Raw genomic sequence first — 19868 nt, forward strand, 5'->3', positions numbered from 1 at the left:
TATGTTATTCAACTAAAATTTGATTATCAAAATTTCATTGATGTAAACTCATTTATTTATTATTATTATTCAAAGAAAATGTTGTTAATTGATGAAATTGTTTAAAATATAATTAATTTTTTATGAATTTCTCAATTAATTATATAATAATAATAAAAATAATAATAGTTGAAAGTAAAATCTATTTAAAAAAAATATACATAATATATAAATATATTATAATGAAAATGTTTTGAAAAGAAAATTGTGTCGAGGTGACAGTATATAGATAAATATAGCAAAGGAATGTTATTGACGATGAGGGAGGATTCACAAAGTCATCGATCTGTTGGGTGAAAAGAGCTTTACAATAACGACGATGGCATTACCGTGAAAAATTATGATCTCGTCCACGACCCTTCTCACGCCTTTTAACCCTTTGGCAATTTTATATATATATATTTTCTTACTTGTACTCTATCGTTACTGATATCAGCCTCGAGGCAACATGACAACCTACCAACGTTTATTTTTTATTTTTTTCATTTTTATTTTTTGGCCTCGTAGGTCACTCGGATAACGTCATATCCAGGACATGACGGCATCACAAAAGTAGCAAGGAATATTTTATATATATATAAAAAGCAATAAAAAAAATTAAATTACTTTATTTTTATTATTATATTATTTATTTTCAATACAGTAAAAAGTAAATAAAAAAATGCACAAATTTCATGAATCAAGTAGTCGTTTACACGTTTTTATTTGCGTGTATATTTTATTTTTTATTTAATTTTATTTTTCTCATTTGTAAGAAAAAAAAAAAGTAAATAAATAGCAGAAAAACACTCACCTCATGAAAATAATGCTACACAAGGATAAAAAGAAAACTACTAAGTTTCGTGTTTTTCCTTGGAAAAAAAACCTTTTTATGACTCGTTAAAATTACACGTGACAAAATTGTTGATGTTAAGATGTAACCTATGAAATATTTTTAAAAACTTTTCTCATTTCTTGGTAAGTGTTTTGCTGTCTCTGTAACTATTATTTTACGACATCCTATGTACATTTTTTTTTTATGAATTATATAACCTTAATTTTTGCATAATTATACAAAAAGGAATTTTTATTATAATGGCACTAATAATGATTTTATCATTTTTATTATTTATGTTGAATTATTGTAATATTTTCATTGGTATATATTGAATATTTTTATCAGTAAAAAATAAATATTATTTTGATACTCTCGTGTGGGTTTATCGAAACGTTGATCATATCAATTTATATTCATATTGAACTCTAGTATAGATATCGAAAAAATTTTTTAAAATGAAAATTTTTATATATAAATAATAAAATATTATAAAAAGAAAAAATTTAATATAAAACTTTTTGTAATGTATTTTTATATATATATTTAAAGTTATATTTGAGTTAATTTTCATGATTAAATTTGTTATATTTTATCATTAAATTTGCTACATTTTATGATGAAACGTTGCTTAAAAAATTCTCATCTCAAGCCAAACAATATTATTCATACTTATTAAAAAAAAAAATAGAAAAAAATGTCAACTGAAACGTTTACGTAAATTTTGAATGATGAATTTTGAAAGATATATGTTTATGCAAAAAAAAAAAAGTAAAAAAAAAATATGTATAATAATAAAAATTGTTCCAACTCTTCTCACGCAACGTCGCGTCGAGTAATAAGCTAATACGACACCCGAGATTTTTACGTTTTATGATGTCTACATTTTTCTCTGTTACGAATTTTACAAAAAAAAAATAAAATAAAAATAAACTATTCACATAGAGTTGCTTTACCAAGTTTCTTTTTTAGGTTCTATGCATATATAATAACGTATCTTTCTTTTTGTAGTAAAAAAAAAAATAGTTATAATAATAATAATGAAGAAAAAATGAATAACAAGACATAATTTTTGCTCTTTTAAGCTTGGAATTTATAAAAATTTTACACTAAATTTATTTTACATAAAGGAAAGAAAATTATTTAATAAAAATTTGTTAAATAATTAAATAATAAATGTTTTTTTGCTTTATATTTGATATTTATATTGAAATTTTATATCAAAAGTGTTGATAGACAGAAGAAAAGTTTGGTTACTAATTAATAAAATAACAAAAATAATTATAAAATTAATTAATTAATTAATTAAACAAATTATCATTATAAATATCTTTATTTTATTTAATTTGTGTTATTTTTTTAATTAAAAAATTAATTGATGAATCAATTTAATTTTATACTTTGACTAAAAATAAATTTATTGAATCAAAGAATTTTTAGATAATTTCAAAATTCAAGTTACTACTAAAAATAGAGCTTATAATTATAAGCCCTCGAATTTTTTTTGTATTTATTTTATACAGTAAAATTTAGTGTAAGATTCAAATTAAATTATTGTACATGAAAAAAAGTTTTAATTAAATTCATTGCCAATATTTAATTCTTTGATATTTTATAAAGATTAAATAAATGAAAATTTGATAAACTCTTTTGAAGCTTACGCGTAATTTTATAAATTTGAATATAAAAAATATTCAGTGAGCTAATAAAAAAAACTCCCAGTTAATTATTTAAAACGATATATGAGATTTTTTTTTTTTTTCTAATTAATTAAAACTGTTGTAAAATTGAAAATTGTAAATTATCAAATTCAAATAAATCAATTTTGTTTAATTAAAAGAATATATTAAAAGTAAAAAAACTCGTTAATCCGTTCAATTTATCAAAAAATTTGTAGTTTAAATTAATAACGATTGACGCGAATTAAAAAAAAAAAAAAAAAAATATCATAATTTTTTATGCAATTTCTCTGTCAATTATCACATCACACAGAGAATCCATTCAAATCACGAATTGAAATAGTATTGAAAACGAATTGAGAATCAATAATTTTCATAAATTTACAACACATGTTACCAGCATAAAACCAACGATCAATCATTTAAAATAAAAAAATTTTAACTCATAAATCAACAACAATTAAGCTATGCTAAAATAGTTTTATAAAATTTAATAAAATAACAATGATAAAAATATAAATAAATATAAAACCTCAGTATATATAGAAACAATAAAACGTCAGTATGATAGATGATGTGTTGAAAGAATATTTCTTCAACATTATTATAATTATTATTATTTATTTTTTTAAAACTTTGACAATGTAATGCTGCAGTACATTTCAGGACAATACACCAATCATCCAAAGTAACTATACTACACATAGAAGTTGAGTCACTACTTGAAAAGCGGACGGAAGTTGTACGTGGTACCAAACCATCGTCACTCTCTCTCTCTATACCCGTTGAGCATTCAGTGATTTTATTATATATATATATATTATATATTATACATATATATATAAGACTGACATTTTCAGTCGTGCACTATACATAACCACACTCGAAATCTCTTGTCTGACATACAACAAATGGTGTTGACTTTTGAAAACATAAATGTTATTGATTCTCGTCATGACAACTTGATGGTCTAGACATCATAAAGATAGATGAAAAAAAATAAGAATAAAATAACAATATTATATACATAATAATACGTTTTATTATTTTTATTTTTATATGAGAATAATGACGCACAATTTTTTGGCGTACGGATTTTTTATAATTATATTTGAAAATTTTTTTTTTGAGCTTTTGATTTTTTAAAGTTCACAAGAATTTTTTTTTCAATATACAAAAATTAATTTAAATATATAATAATTTATTATTTTAATTATTTTTGTTATAAAAAAAAAGGAGTAATTCACATGATTAAAAATTAATTTTTGTTTTAGGTTTTAAAATTTAATAATGGTTTAAGAATATATATCTATATATAAGAAATTGTGGGTGAACAGATGGGTGAACAACTAAGGCTCAAGACTTAGTGGTCGTCCACAATGAAAATGAGAAAACCCAACACAAGAGATAGAGCATACTTAGTGTCATGAAATTGCGTTGAGAGTACGAGAATTTCAAAAGTGGTTTTTCCCTCAAGTCTTTCATTGCTCACATAAACTAATGACTTCATCAAAACCATCTGATAAAAATATAAGAAAAAAAAGAACTTGAATATAATCCCTAACTAAATTTAATATAAATACATTATTAAATAATTTTATTGTTGTTAATTTTTTTATATTTTACTAGTCAATAAATATCGATAGTTAATATTCAAATGAATTTGAATTTTATTTCTCGTACATGATGTGTAAAAATTGCATGAATTTTTACATGTGAAGCATTTTTAACATTTTACGTGGTCATATCGAATGCAATGACATTATTCATATATTCACTGACCTATATTTGAGTAATCCTGATAAAACACAAGGAATAAAAAAATATATGTATTGAGGGTTAGTATCTTGTGAGTATACTGATGTATCTTGTCAAGATATATTTTACGTACAAGATCTATAGAAGCTAAAGTTACTGTAAGAATAATAGAAATAAAACAAAATAAAAGTCAATGAAAATATAGTTAAATAAAAGATGAAACAAAAAGTGTTAACCAGATGATCTACTAATGTTTTGTTAATTAATTTTTCATTGTATTTTGTGGTGATCCCCTGATTAACTTTAACCAACATTCATTAAATGATGGCTTAGCTGTAAACAAAGTATACAAATACTCTCAAACAACAATGAAAAAAAAAAAAAAAAAAGGGCTGAAGTGGGGTTTTTTAGCTTTGACATTTGAGTGTAATGAAAACTTCAACAAAAGACACCATAGTACAAAACTCATGTAACTCAAGATACTTGAAAATTTCATTATGATATTGTTTTTTATTAAAAGTATACGTCAAAATGAATTTATACAATTTCTAGAAATTTCAAAACAAAATATATCATAATAATATTTTCTACGCAATATCAATTTTTTGAAACAATTTGTTGAATTAATATGTTTGATTTGTAACAAGATAAAATAAACATATGAATTTTTATGATGTGATTTTATTCTGTTCGTCATAGTGTCGAGTAAGGAAATTCGACGGGTCTTTGATCAACAACTTGACCTAGTAACTAACCTCTGATTTACTCTGCTGAACAATCAACTTTATTATATATATGTGTTGTATAAATTTATATATGTATATATTGTCGAATAAGTATGCTACACTTGAAATCTTGCTGAGCTACATAGTCCTTCATACATGTATGAAATACCACTAACATAATTATTCCAATGACTGATCCTAAGCACTCAGTTGTTTTAACTATCGTTATATTTATTATTAAACTAACAAAATGTTTGTAATTAATTCAATGTTTTTGGTCACACATCACGTATTAATTACAAATATTTAATTACATGCTTGATTTATTTTATACAAAATAAATAGATATATAAATTTATTATTGGAGATTAAATTTTAATATAATGTATAGAGAAATTAATGAATAATTTCAATTAAATGTGTGTAATTATAATGCGGTTAAATTTTTATGTAAATAAATAAATTTGAGAAATAAAAAAAAGTTTTATAAATTTAATTATCAAGTAGAAAAAAATTGGAATTTGTAAAAATTAATTTTCTTTATAGTTGTTTTGCTAATTTCAATTTTACGAGAATTTCAAGAATTAAAAAATAATTATAATAAATAATAAAAAAAAAAAAAAATATTGTAAATTCTTTGTTAATAGAAGAAAAGTAAAAAATGTTATTATTCTCATTTAATAAATTTTTAACATCATTGTTTCTTTTAAATGAAATATAAAAAAATTTAAATAATTTAAGTTACATTATATATAGATTGTGTTCTTGAAAATTCTTCGAACGATAAGTGAATTAAATTTTTTTTTCTTTCGAAAAAACTTGACATCATTATATTTTTCAAAATATTTCTAAATATATATATTTTTATTTATTTAACTTTTTTAGCGAGCAAAGTTGCAAAAAATTCAAGTGTACACTAGAAAAAAAAAAAAAACTTCAAACATTTGATAACTTTAGTCATTACAATATTCTCTTTAACAATATTCTTTCAATATTATTTTTCATTCTTTAATCTTTTTTTTACTATCCCCCATTAGAAAGAAGGAGAAAATCTTTTTGCCTTTTTTTTTTTATATTTCAAACGTTCACAAAAAGTGAGTTATAATAGCCCGAGGGAGAATATCGAATTGGATCTGCTTTCCGGTATTAAAAGAAGTCTGTAAAAGATGGAAAAATAAATTTGCACATACACAACTAATACACACATGTTTTTCATGCATATAAACAGTTTTCATTGCCCCTAAGCGTAAATTTGGCCTTTGAAAAATCCTTCATTGACATGGATTTAAACATGAAAAATATAAAATTGAATAAATTTTTTTTTAACTCGATAATACTTGTATGAATGCCCAGTAGCAAATAATATTTGTTTCATGTCTATTGAACATTTGTATTTACACAATGTCTCTTTATCTTCTTATATACTTTTCATTTTTATTATTTTTATTTTCAAAAAGCAAAAAAAATTCCAATTATATTCTTTTTTATATATAAAAAAAAAAAAAAAATAAAAAAAATGAATTTACCAAACAAACAACTTGACCCTACATTAAAAAACAGTCGTTCTTTTTTTTTTATATATTTTTTTTTCTCTAGTATTAATGTTTAGATCAAAGAATGTGACTTGTTTTGTACATTTTTTTTTTTTTGCGTATTGTTCATAGAATAAAATACGAAATGTCAACTCAAAGCAACTAACGAAATAATGAAAATAATTAAAATACAAGATAAAACTTTAATTTGTAATAATTAGTATGTCAAATCACAGCTGATTTCTATGAAATTACAAGAGAAAAAAAAATGAATATTAAACACTTTAATTTATGATTATTTAGAAAGTAAATAAATAAATAAATAATAATTTATTTAAATATTGTTACTTGTTGAGATTGTATTTATATATTTATATAAATCAGTATTGACAGATAAACACTAAAAAACTTGAATTTCGTTGCCAGTAGTATAAATAAATTTTATGTCAGACACAAAAATTCAAAGTTTATATATTCAACCTTAGGGTAAAAAAAAAAAAAAGAATATATATTGGAACCATCATAGACACAAGGTCAAGCTAGTCAAGTTTAAACAATGCAAGACAAAAGATGAAGATTTTTGAAGAGGGTAGCTAGTGGTTGAGTACTCGGTTTGGCTAGAGAAACACAAGGAGATAGTGCCATAACCTCTCATATCAAGTTAAACCCTTGAGAGATTTTGCATGTAAATTGTACATCTTGGCCTTGTTAGAAAGTCAAAGGGATCAAAAAAAATTAACTTTGAATATATTGCACGAGCCAAATGCTTTCTCATTATTTATATAAATTTTATATACACTCAGATGGACGAATGTTTTATTATATATTACATTTACAATAAATAAATGTATAAAATATCATAAAAAAGATAATAGTGTTCCACTTTGTATATATACATTATTTTTTACAATGATATTAGATAGTATAAAAATGAAAAAAAAAAAAATAGAAACGATAAAAAATATATATGGAATATCCAATCGGCTGGAAAATTTAAAAGTGCATTTCAAATAATTTTTTTTATATAAAATGTATTTTGAAAATATATATTTTTTACTCTTTTTTTTTTTGTTATTTTCAAATTCACATATTAAATTTGAGTCCTTATTATACTTTTTATCAATAAATACTTACAAGAATATATTTAAAATAGATAGTATTTTATGTATGAAAATTTTTTTGTTTTAATTTGAAATTTAATATTTTTAATGTCAAAATATATGCCAATTAAATTTGACATTTAAAAAAATTAAAGTTCTTTTCATTTGTTAAATTAATAAAAAATTTAAAAAATTTAAAAATATTATTTTAACATTTTAAATAAATTTTTAATTTGACATTGAAAGTTAAAAGTTTGACATATTAATTTTAAGCATTAATATATTTGTTTGTAAAGTTTTCAAAGTAAAAAAAAAAGCGTCATACGATCCAAAAGTATGAAATTAATTATTTCAAATGAGAATGAAAATATATTTTTAGAAGATTGAATATAATAAATATGCAATTACTGTGAGACAAATTGTCGGCATTGAGCTAAAATATGAATATTGAAATTGTCATTATTTTCAATGGTCATTTTCCAAGGAAGAGGTATTATACATAAATATAAATATATATATAAATGGGTAGATGAGAAGGATCACTGAGATGAGGATAAAACAAAGACGAAGATTGGTCTTCACGTTTCGCTTGAGATATATAATTTAAAGTTTGTCAAACTAGTTCAGCTTGATTATAAATTCACCGCAGTTTGAAATTTAACTGGTACTGACCTTATATAATGCTAGTCCATTTTATGATTTATGAAAATAACCAGTACCCAAATATATAAATTTTTAAATAAACTAGAAAACTACTTTGTAATTATGAAAAAATTTTAATGAGAAAATTAACCTATATTTGTAATTTATACTTAATTTATAATGATCCCAAGTGTATGATGAATTGTTTCAAAAGTCTAAATGTATTTTCAATTGAAATATATACTTGTATAAATTTTTTTATATTCAAAAAAGTTTGTTGTCCAATTGTTAAATCAATTTTTCAATCAATTATTTCAGTGTGATATTTTAAATTAAATTATTAATTTAAAATTAATAATTTAATTTAAAATTACTTAAATATAATTATTTTGTACAAACATAAATTATAAAATAGACTATACTCGGACAAAAAAAAAATAAAATCTCACGTATCTATTTTTTCTATAATAATAAACACTAAATCATCTCAAACCGTTTCGTCAGTGCAATATTTTATCTTGAAAAATTCAGCCATCTGGAAAATTGGAATACAACGCGATATCGGTTGGGTATGCCAATAACTTTTACAACTGTCGTTCTATAAAAGAAGTCAAGCAATTCGAAAAAAAAAAAAGAAAAAAAGACAGCACCAACAATTGCACAGATAGAACCAAACAACTAAACAGTGAGTGAAAAAAAACGATGAAAAACCATTGAGATAAAATAAAATTAAATATTATATAAAAAAAAACAAAAAAAAAGTTGAGTATTTAGACAGCAAAATAAAAAAAAAAAAATTATCAAACAATTACAATAAAAAAAGAATAAGCATGAAAAATTTGTAAAGAATTTATTTGAATTTTTTTTTATTCGTGACAGAAAACAATCAGCAGACTGAATCAAAGCAAATTAAATTTTATGTTGACAAAAAAAAAAGAAGATAATCTCTATGAGAATAGTCTATAAATTTTTTCGTTAGTCTCAGTGTGGACAGTACACTCGACAAAAATAAATAAAAAAAAATAAAAAACTTTTCCCCCAGGTATTTTTGCTCCACTTTGTGTGAATCAGTTCACAGGTAGTAAAGGTTTATCGTGATTTTGCAATGCTCATGTGTTATTGATAGGAATAAAAAAATAAAAAAATAAAAAAAAAAAGATCAATAGGATTCCACAAAATTTTGTTCATTTTATTTTAATTTTATTTCTATTTCAAGTGAGCTGGAATTGTTCAATCCAGAAACAAACAATAAACGTAATCAGTATTGAATTTTTTTTTTTTTAAATAAAATTCATGTTCATTCTGCGATTTAAAATCACCTAATTTATAAACAAAAATGATTTTTAAAAATTTCACAATAAAAATCATATTATTTAATTACTACTAATATAATAATTTATTATATAAATTTCCAATTATTCTTTTCAATAAAAGCTCAATTCGCCAAATAAACTTTTCAAATAAAATTATTTAAAAAAAAAAAAAACTATACCTAGAGCTTTATTTTTTTTTGTTAAATTATTCGTAAATTTGTCGTAAAAATTTTCATTTGAAAAGTTTTTTTTTTTTTGCAAATAGAAAATTCAGTCAGCAAAAAAAAAAAATACGATCCACTTTAGTATTCGAGCTTTGTTAAATTATTGCTGATAATAGAAAATAAATGATATTGAAATTTGTCGATAAACTTCACCTAAATATCTCGTTTTATAAATACATCATTTATTCGTATGACGTTATATACTATTGTGATGATTTAATTATTTTTTCATTTTGTTAAATTTATAACTGAAGTTATTTGAATTTTAAAATTGATTTATTTATTTTTTATTATTTTTTTGTTAACATTGATCGTTTGAAGTACTGTTTATTTGAAATACCATTGTCCATAAAATGAACTAGATTGAAATAGCAAAAAAATAAAATAAATAAACACGTATTTACCATCAGTATTGTCACGTCTATTGAAAATTTGTGATTAATTATCGATCGTTTATACCACAATAAGATTAATGGTTACGTTGATAATCAAACAATTAACACGTACAATTTAATTATCAATATAACAACAAAATCGCTATGCAATTTTCATTATTAAAATTAAAAAAATAATTATTATTTAACGATACCTTAGTTGCGTAGTTGACCACTCATTTTATTTTATCTTCAAAGTAATATGTTTCCTGCAGAGTTCGTTGAAATTACACAGCAATTTTATCGGTAACGACTTTCTGTATTTGATCGTCAACTTGGTAAAGACCTGGCTGCACAACAAGTCTAATATTAACTGTACTTTCCCACCATCTGTACCACGGTACAACTTGTTCCTAAAAATAAATAAAAATAAATAAAAATCAATATAAAAATTGTGGTCTTGGTCAGAGTAAATATTTAATCAAGCAACTTATTTAAATTATATTTATTAATTTAATAAAATAATATTGTCAATATTTTATGATAAATTTGATGCAAATAAATCATGAAAATAATCAAATCAACAATGACAGAAACATTAAAAGTTTAAAAAGACTGATAGAATTTAAAATGGTAGAATAAAATAAAAATAAAAAAATAAAAAAACTTGTCATGGCTCTATTAAGTCTCCTTCTGTTTTCAACTATCAAGTCCCCATGAGTAGATTTACCGTTTTTTTCTCACCCTCTTTATACCAAAGAATTCGCTTGTCGCCATTCTACATTCTCTTTTCTTATTTTTCTTTGAGCCATTCTTTCTCAATCGAGTCTGACCTCTCACCACTACTACTACTACTATTACATTTTCTACCAAAAAAATAAAATTCTTCCATGCTTTCTGGCTCACATAATTTCCAATGTTTGGAAGTGGTTATTTTCTTTATCGTACCTGTTCACTGTGTCACATTCTTATACCCATCACCTGTTTTTACTATCACAAACTTTCATATATTTTTCGTAAAGGTAATTTTTTGCTGTTTTTTTTTTTATTTTTATTTGGGTCAGCTCACAATCACCGCATTGCATATAAGAAAAGCATGAAACCAAATGGCTATTGTGACGACATTTTCATGTAAAAAAATATACGAATATACTCTTGAGAATAACACACATCAATGTATATACATAAAGGCACATGTACTTATAACAATAAAGAAGAGTGTAAAATATGTAATACTATACTGACAGAAAGTAATGCCATAAAATAATAAAAATAATATTATAAAATCACTATATATATACTAAATAATGTGGTGAATTTTTTGGTATCATAAACTGGCTTTTTATATGTGACAAATGAAAAAAGAAAGTGATTTATTTCATAGTTAAAAATTGCCAAAAGTTGTACAAAATAATAAAAAAAAAAGGTCAAATGAAACCATAAAAATAACCTGAGATGCATTTATTATTTTAAAAATATATATACTAGTAAAAGAAAAAAAAAATATTGAGAAAAAAAGCCATTAGAGTGAAGAAAAGATGAAAATAAAAAATAAAAAAAATTTATATATATATCCTACAAGTACCTGTGTGCGCGCGTCAGTAATGATTTACCTTGACGAGAAGATAAACTGCTGTGCAATATCCAAGTCCAATGATAGTAAGGAAAAACATAATACCACAACGAGTAAGCAAACTGGATATTCCAATTTTTTTTCCCTCGATGATAAAATTATTTGCACCTTAAAATGAAAAATAATATTATACAATAGTATTTATTGATAAAATTAAATTTAAAATATAAAATAATATTTATGTTATTTAATTATTTTTAAACAGTTTGAAAATTAACAAGTGTGAATAGAGATATATTGAATAAATTATTGAATTTACATTTAATTGATTGGTGATAAAAATGTTAAAATATTTAATAAATTGAAAATTCAAAAATTTTATATTTTAATGAATTATATATACATTTGTAAATGTCAATTTATTATTTATTTTATCATAAACAGGAAATTTAATTTTTACAAAAATAATTAAAATCAAATATATTTAATGAAAATATTTAATTTTTTATTTTACCATTTAAACAAATTGCAATGTAGCTAGCAGTAGCAATTGTTAGTATAAATATTATAAAAATATTTGATTGTGCATTATGACGATTTCGCTCGATACTAAGCCAAATTCTTAATGACTCAAAGCTAAAAAATAAAAACAATAAAAATATATTTAAAAACAGTAAAATAATTGTATGATATTTTACATAAAAAAATCTAAAATTTGTCAAGTGAAAATAAATTTTATTTTCACTGATATCTTGATTGTGATGAATTGATCAAAATAGATTTTTCCTTTTTAGTACAAACAAATCAAATAGCTGTCTATTTTACGTATTTTTTTTTCCATTGTATTTTATCTTTATATTCAAGAAAGTGTTAAACTCGTTTTAAAGTACTATCAATCTTCAATGTTAAAACAAAAATAACTATACGTATCGTTTACTACCTAACGGAGCACGAACATCGTTTCTGATGAAACAGTTAAATCCATACGGGCTTAAAATTTTTTTTTTTTTTTTTCTATTTTCTATGTACTATAATAATAATATATGTATACTCAACAAATATCTACGTATATCAAATTTATTATTTGTTAAGAATATATATTTTAAAAATCAATAACATTATTATTATATAAATATACATAAATTATTATTTGCATCAATACGTATTTCCAGTCTAATAAATTTTATCACAAAGAAAATATATATTATTTATATTTTTATTATAATGTACTTAGTATAATTACTCACCATCGATATCGCGGTGTTTTAATGGCTTCATAAATGTGCTGACACAATTCACAATGATTTCTTGATGATTCATTTAGCCATCTTTCTAAGCATGACAAATGTATATGTGCTAATGTCCCCTTACATCTGAAATAAAAATTATTTTTTTTTATTTATTTATATATGCTTTTTTTTTTATTTATAAATTGTGTACTCTGAAACATCCAGTAATTGGATATACATATATACTGCAACTTATTTTTGTTATCAGTTATATTTATTTAATTTTTTTTGTTTTTGCTGCATCAGGCTGATGGATCTGTCTGTATTAATGGGAGTAGAGAATGGAATTATATATCATAATACAGAGAGAGAGACAGACACATGTGTAGATACAAATTGTAAGCTCAAATTCAGTGTTCATATATATCTGGTCGATTGATTCAATTCATTGTTTTGAGAAGGAAATTGTTGCCAAGTTGAGCGTTTCTCTCAATCATATCCTTTCAGCCAAATAACTAAATGCCAACTAGTTTTGGCAAACAATTGTTGGCAAAACTTGTTTAACAATTCTTTTAGTATATTATTAATATTTACAATATTTTAAATATTTTATTTTTATCTTAATAAATTTGTTATTTTTTAATGCAAAATTATATTAATTTTTTACACATGTTAGCCGTCTTTCTTTCACAGTGTATATTAATTTATAATAAAATTTAATTAAATAAATTCAAATTAAAAAAATAAATACATATATATTTTTATTTTTATTATTAATGTGTAATATGTGTATGTTAATAATTGTTTATATACGTGTGATTGTGGTTAAGGGTACATATGGAGACAGAGTTGAAAAGCTGTTAGAAATTGTGTCGAGTATGAGGATACAGCAGCGTTGGTAATTGCAATTACACACACTGTATGATATAAGAGTTAAAAATGAAAATAAAAAATATAAAAAAAAAATAAAAATATTTTACCTTCAAACATTGAGAAATGTTTTGATTTAATACACAAGTATATATGATAAATTTTCATCATTTTATGTGAGAATAAAGTGAAGTGTAATACATGAATTTCAAGAAATGTAATTAAAATATAATATTAATAAAAAATATGATATAAAATATTTATTTATAAACTCTAAAGTAATATTTATGATGAATTTAATTACTAAAATTAATTGATGTTAATATATTTTAGAATGATGTAAATTTAAATATTCAAGTTGATTGAAAATTGACATTCAATGAAATGAATGTGGTAGTATTCATTTACTTTTCATAAATAAATATGCATATATAGTACATATAGTTTAGAAGTTCTAAAAGGTATTTTGTACCTTTGATGCTGTATTTCTAATTATAGGGAATCAATCGTATCGATCGTTTCGATTGCTATTGATAATGAGTATACAAGCTTTTATTATCTCATCTGAGTCGTATATGTACAGACAAAGATCATTGAAATAGTATTTGCACAACGTTTCATTTACATTTAGACACAATGAACTCATTGTAATGATAAAAAATAAATAAAAAAATGATAATAAATGTTTTATATAATAATTCATTCAAGTTTAATAATTTGATTTAATAAAAATATATTAATTTATTAATTTTAAAATGATTTTATTTACCTACACGGTGATACAAGTGGCTCACTAGAAGTATCAGAATGATGACAAATTCTACAAACAAAAGATCCAACGGAAACGAGATTCCAGTTCATATGTTCACTTGAACAGTTTGTTGTGCTTTGAGGTTGTACTGTTAATGGCAAAACCTCATTTGACAATTGCAACTGAGTCAACATCCTTTCATCGTATGAACGACTTTCTGAAAAATAAAATAAAAAACTTTAATTATTTTTTTTTCATTCATTTTTTCATTAGAAAATTTTAACGAAATAAATATATAAAATATATTTTTTTTTTTTAACAACATGAATAATTCAAAGCTTGTTGTTTGACATGTATTAATATTTACAGTTGGATAAAATTTAATTATTTATTTTTTTTTTTTCGTACATCTTTCATGATTACAGAGCTTATGTTTTAAAAATAAATTTAAAACAAACAAATTTTCTCATGTAAAGAAAATTAAAAAAATAAAATTATATATATAAAATTTGGATTTTAAAAAATTTAAAACTTTTTTTATTTTTTATACCTGTACTTGTATCAAACATTGTGAAATAAAAATAACCAGTTAAAATATAATTATTTTTTTATTTTAAACATTTTTTTTTTTTTTTTAAGACCAAAAATTTATTTATTTTTTAAACGCAAAACATCTCTACATAATTCATGTATTCATATGTAAATATTCTCTCTTACTGTCACTTTAATTCTTTCGTTTTTATTACTATTATTATTTTGGATAAAAAAATAAAAAGTTTTTTTTTTCTATTTGAATTTTTGTGAGTTGTAAAATCTTTTACAACGACTGTAATAAGATCATTTACAGGCAAATTAACATGCAAAAAAAAGGGGGAGATTGAGGAAGAATAAAAATAATTTTTTTTATATCACAGACCAAGAAAAAAAAAAAAAAAAAACGTTTGTATAACCACTAAAATGACAACGAAACTGACAAAAACTTGACAGCGTTCTTAAAACACTCGAGTGCATTTTGTTTATTTTTTTATTTTAATTATTATTATTAGTATTTTTTTTTTTTATGTCGGTAAAAAAGAATAATAAAGGTTCTTGTAGAAATGATAACAAACACAAGTAGATGTATAGAATGCAAACATTTATGTGTATAATTTTTTTGTTTTCAAAAAATTTATTCACCAATGAGTACACTTTTAAGTACTTTTAATACTTACACATTACTATTTTTTATATGTAAAAAACTTCTACACGAAAAAAAAAATAAAAGATATAAAATTTCATAACATCGATTAATTGGCTGAACGATTTCAATGTATTATTTTTTTATATAATTATTATATTTCAGTGAAACAAGTCAAGCAGTGTCAGACACAATATTTTTTTTTTGTTTTTATTCTTGATGTCTGGAAGTTAATATAAAAATTATTTGATTTAATAAAAAGATATTTAAAAACCAATTCAAAAAAATATTGCTATAAAATTAATTTGACTATTTTTAAAAAAATTATTCATAAAGTTAATAATAGAATTCTCATAGATAATTAAAATATACAAGGTGAAATTAATTGGATAAATTTCGATTATATACTTTATTCACAGATAAAAAAATTTTTTAATAACAGTATTATGAAGATAACTTTAATGTGAGCAACGAGTGCAGAAATTAAATTGAATTCTTGATAAAAAGTTTAAATCCAATAATTATCGGGAGTCTATATTATCTAACAAATTACTTTAAATTCTGCACATTCTTGATAGAAATTAAATAGTGTTTCTATAATTACCATTTTCTCATTTTTTATATACACTTTTTTTTTTTCTTTCATAGAGTTTTAATTTTTTTTAGAATTCACCTACTTTACTAATTTTATTTTTTCTTATTTTCTAAACTACTATTTTTCTGCATTTTACCTGAATTATATATAGTCATGAAAAGTTTTTCGATAATTCAAGGCTTAAAACAAGTTTTTTTTATTATTTTTTTTTTTCTTTCTTGTCATTATTATTATTATTATTTTCTTAGACAAGTAGAAAACAAGTCAAGGTGTCTTGTTGAGGATTTTTGTACTTTTTCTTTTAGTTGGTCATTGTAAGTTTGTGTAAAAAAAAAAAAAAAATTAGTAAAAAGAGACTTAGGTTTTGCTGCACGAACTAGTTTTATTTTATACTTTTTTTTCATGTTAAAATTTTTATTTTTATGAAGTTTATTTAAAAAGAAAAAAAAATAACTCTTTAATAAAATAAAATTTATTTTACTTCAATCTCTGTCTTGAACATAAATGTGTGAAGATATTGAAACTGGGCTTCAACATTTAACAAGCTATAATTACAAAACCGGGACAAAACAATATGTGCTCTTATAAACTAGAAGATTTGAGAGAATATATAATCACCCAAAATTGAACCACCAGCTCGTAATAAGCTTTAATAGTCTTTGATACTTATAATCTCTTTTCTCATTGGATCAATATAATATCTGCACAAGAACACTGGATTTTTTATTTCAATATTAACCACAGATTTCCAAGAGTATTGATCAAATCCCATTACCTATATATTTAATAATCCACAAACGTCAATATAATAAAACGATTAAAAAAAAAATTTTAAAAACCAACATTTACCAATTAAATATCAGACATTTATAAATACTCATTATTCAATCATAATATTATTTTAATTCTAAATATATATACTTCAAGCATTTATCAAAATCTACAGATTTTCACTAATTAACAAGAATATTTAAATATTTAAAAACATATTCAATGCTTTTCACAGTACCATGAAATATTCATCTCTTTAAATTCAAAATACATTCAAAACAACTTCAGGATCTGGTTTATTATGTATACTTTCATGAAAATTGAAAATAAAAAAAATAAAAAAAACTCTACTAAGCCTGTTAAATGTAAATATAAAAAAATATATCTCGAGTAGATTCTTAAAAAAAGAAAAAATAAAAAAAAAAATGATCTATAGATAGTAAGTAAGTGTGAGATAAAAAATATATGTATATTTGAGGAAAAAAAGAAATGAATGAATTGATAGAAAAATTTCCAAGAAAGTTGGTCGCCATTAGTGCTTGACGTTGGTATTTGAAATACGTTGGGCGGACGTGCTTGAGTATTGGAAAAGTGAGAAAAACAAGATAGAGTATTGAGAAAAAAAATTCATATATATGTCTATGTACCCTCATACACATACATTTACACAAAACGAGGGTATAAAAAAAGTGATAAGGAAGGCTTGGTCAAGGGAGGTGATCCATTGGTTTTGGTGATTCCAACAACGTTCATACTCCCAGTGGGTTTTCAACTCTAAATGGTTGAAAATGCAGCACAAACTATTTCTTACAATTCATCGTTGATAAACAGAAAAAAAAAAAAAAACTTTTGCCTTTTATATTACTTTATTTATTTTATGTTTCATTAAAGTATTCTTTGATATCCCTTGGCTCATTACTAACTTGTATCAGGATTAATTATCCATTAAAAACTCATTACTAAACTCAATGTATGCTTGTCAATAATCATGATAAATTATTTATATATAATAATTGAATTATGCAACAAAAAACAACAAAAATACTAAAAGTATTTTATTTTTAAAATAATGTGGCTTTTAAATTTGTTAAAAAAAATAATAATTTCATGTCATTTTAATTTTAACTAATCCAGTATTCAATTTTTAACTAAAAAATTTAAATTCACTCAAAATATAATCTAATTTAATAAAATAATGAATTTTAAAATCAATAATATTTAATTATTAAATTTTTCAATGTTTAATTTAACAAAATTACTATCTTGAAAATATTTGAAATATTTTTGTCATCATATTCATCTTTGACCTACCTCAATATCAAGATATTGAAATATAAATTGGACTGTATATTAATTATCCAACTGGTGTATCACAGTGACATTACCATCTGTCTGTGACAGACATTTCATAACTCTACGTCATACTGTCTATATATATAATATATATTATTTGTAGACTCATCAAGTCACTAAAATACTGTATTATCAAAATATCTATTACTGGAAGACTACCAAGCTTCGATGAAGATCAATTGTTGCTAGATGTAATATATTATTTGAAGGAAACATGACAAGTCATGATATATTAATTTTGTTATTAATTATAATCAATTATTAAATTTTATTTATATATAAAGTAATGAATAATGATTCATCAGTTATAACATATGGACATTACATAATGCTTATTATTTTACCACTATGGGATTTATAAAAAATTAATTACATTAGATTGATAATTAATATGTATTATTAATTATATCAATAATGTCAAATAATTTATTATATTAAATACAAAGTTAATTATTTTTATTTAATTTTATTTTTGAATAATTCGTTAGTGATAATTACTTTTTGTCAAGTTAGATAATTAATACAATTTCGTTGACTAAAAAGAGCTTAAATTTTTTAATAAACTTGAAAATTTCAATAAAATATATTAATAATTAATATTTTTTTATTTAAATTAATGATTTGTTTTTTTTTTTTTATTTATAACAATAAAAGTTTTGAAATAAAAAACTTTTAAAACTCGTTAAACGACAAAGCAGTGGCTTGGTTTACCAAAATATTTTATATGGCAATTGAATTCAGAGTGAATAGAATGCTAAATTTAATGGAGAGTGAATTTTCTCATAAATTATTCTACAATTCGACAATATGTATTTGTATGTATATGTATAAAGGTGTATATAACTTTGGTCGAGTTTCAATCAACGCTCCCTTTTCCCTGGGGTTTGAGTTACAGAAAATTTAAGAGACCGTCACAGCCAGTGTGTCACGAAACTAAAGAAACCATTTGAAAATTTTGATGCCAAATGAAATCGGGTATTGGCTTTGACACAGGGTTCGAAGGAGAAAAAAAAAATGATAAATAAATGTTGGTGGTTCAAATATTTAGGGTGATACAGGACACTTGTATTGGTGATGATGATTGTAAAAAAAAAAAAAAAAAGAAAAAACAAGAAGGGTGCAAATATATATAAATAAAAAAAGCACTGGTCTGAAATGTCTTTCATCTTGTTGGATTTTAAACATAAATTTGAAAAGTTTAAATCCACCGGACGTTCTTAAATTTGATCAATTACATTTTTAAAATGAATTATGAAGGGTAAAAATAAATGAAATATTATTTGGACTTTTATTTTGAATTGATTATATACATTAAAGTTGAACTCGAATATTTTTAATAATTTTTTTTT

At 22.3% G+C, this 19868-nt stretch overlaps 2 protein-coding genes across 2 annotated transcripts in view; one reads left to right on the forward strand and one right to left on the reverse strand.

Annotated features, from left to right (window-relative positions):
- Positions 1-19868, reverse strand: part of LOC122852683 (E3 ubiquitin-protein ligase MARCHF3-like) — a 138150-nt gene that overhangs the window by 70591 nt on the left and 47691 nt on the right. Inside the window, exons 4-8 of the mRNA XM_044152606.1 lie at positions 14642-14840; positions 13021-13146; positions 12288-12409; positions 11814-11941; positions 10416-10613 (exon numbers count right to left, since the gene is read on the reverse strand). Of these exons, the coding sequence (XP_044008541.1) occupies positions 10488-10613; positions 11814-11941; positions 12288-12409; positions 13021-13146; positions 14642-14817 (678 nt within the window). The 5' untranslated portion in view covers positions 14818-14840 and the 3' untranslated portion in view covers positions 10416-10487. The remainder of the gene's footprint in view (positions 1-10415; positions 10614-11813; positions 11942-12287; positions 12410-13020; positions 13147-14641; positions 14841-19868) is intronic.
- LOC122852680 (zwei Ig domain protein zig-8-like) overlaps positions 1-19868 on the forward strand; it is a 66298-nt gene that overhangs the window by 9838 nt on the left and 36592 nt on the right. The window lies entirely within an intron of this gene.

Source organism: Aphidius gifuensis, linkage group LG3 (genome assembly GCF_014905175.1).
Source record: "Aphidius gifuensis isolate YNYX2018 linkage group LG3, ASM1490517v1, whole genome shotgun sequence".
Classification (NCBI taxonomy): domain Eukaryota; kingdom Metazoa; phylum Arthropoda; class Insecta; order Hymenoptera; family Braconidae; genus Aphidius; species Aphidius gifuensis.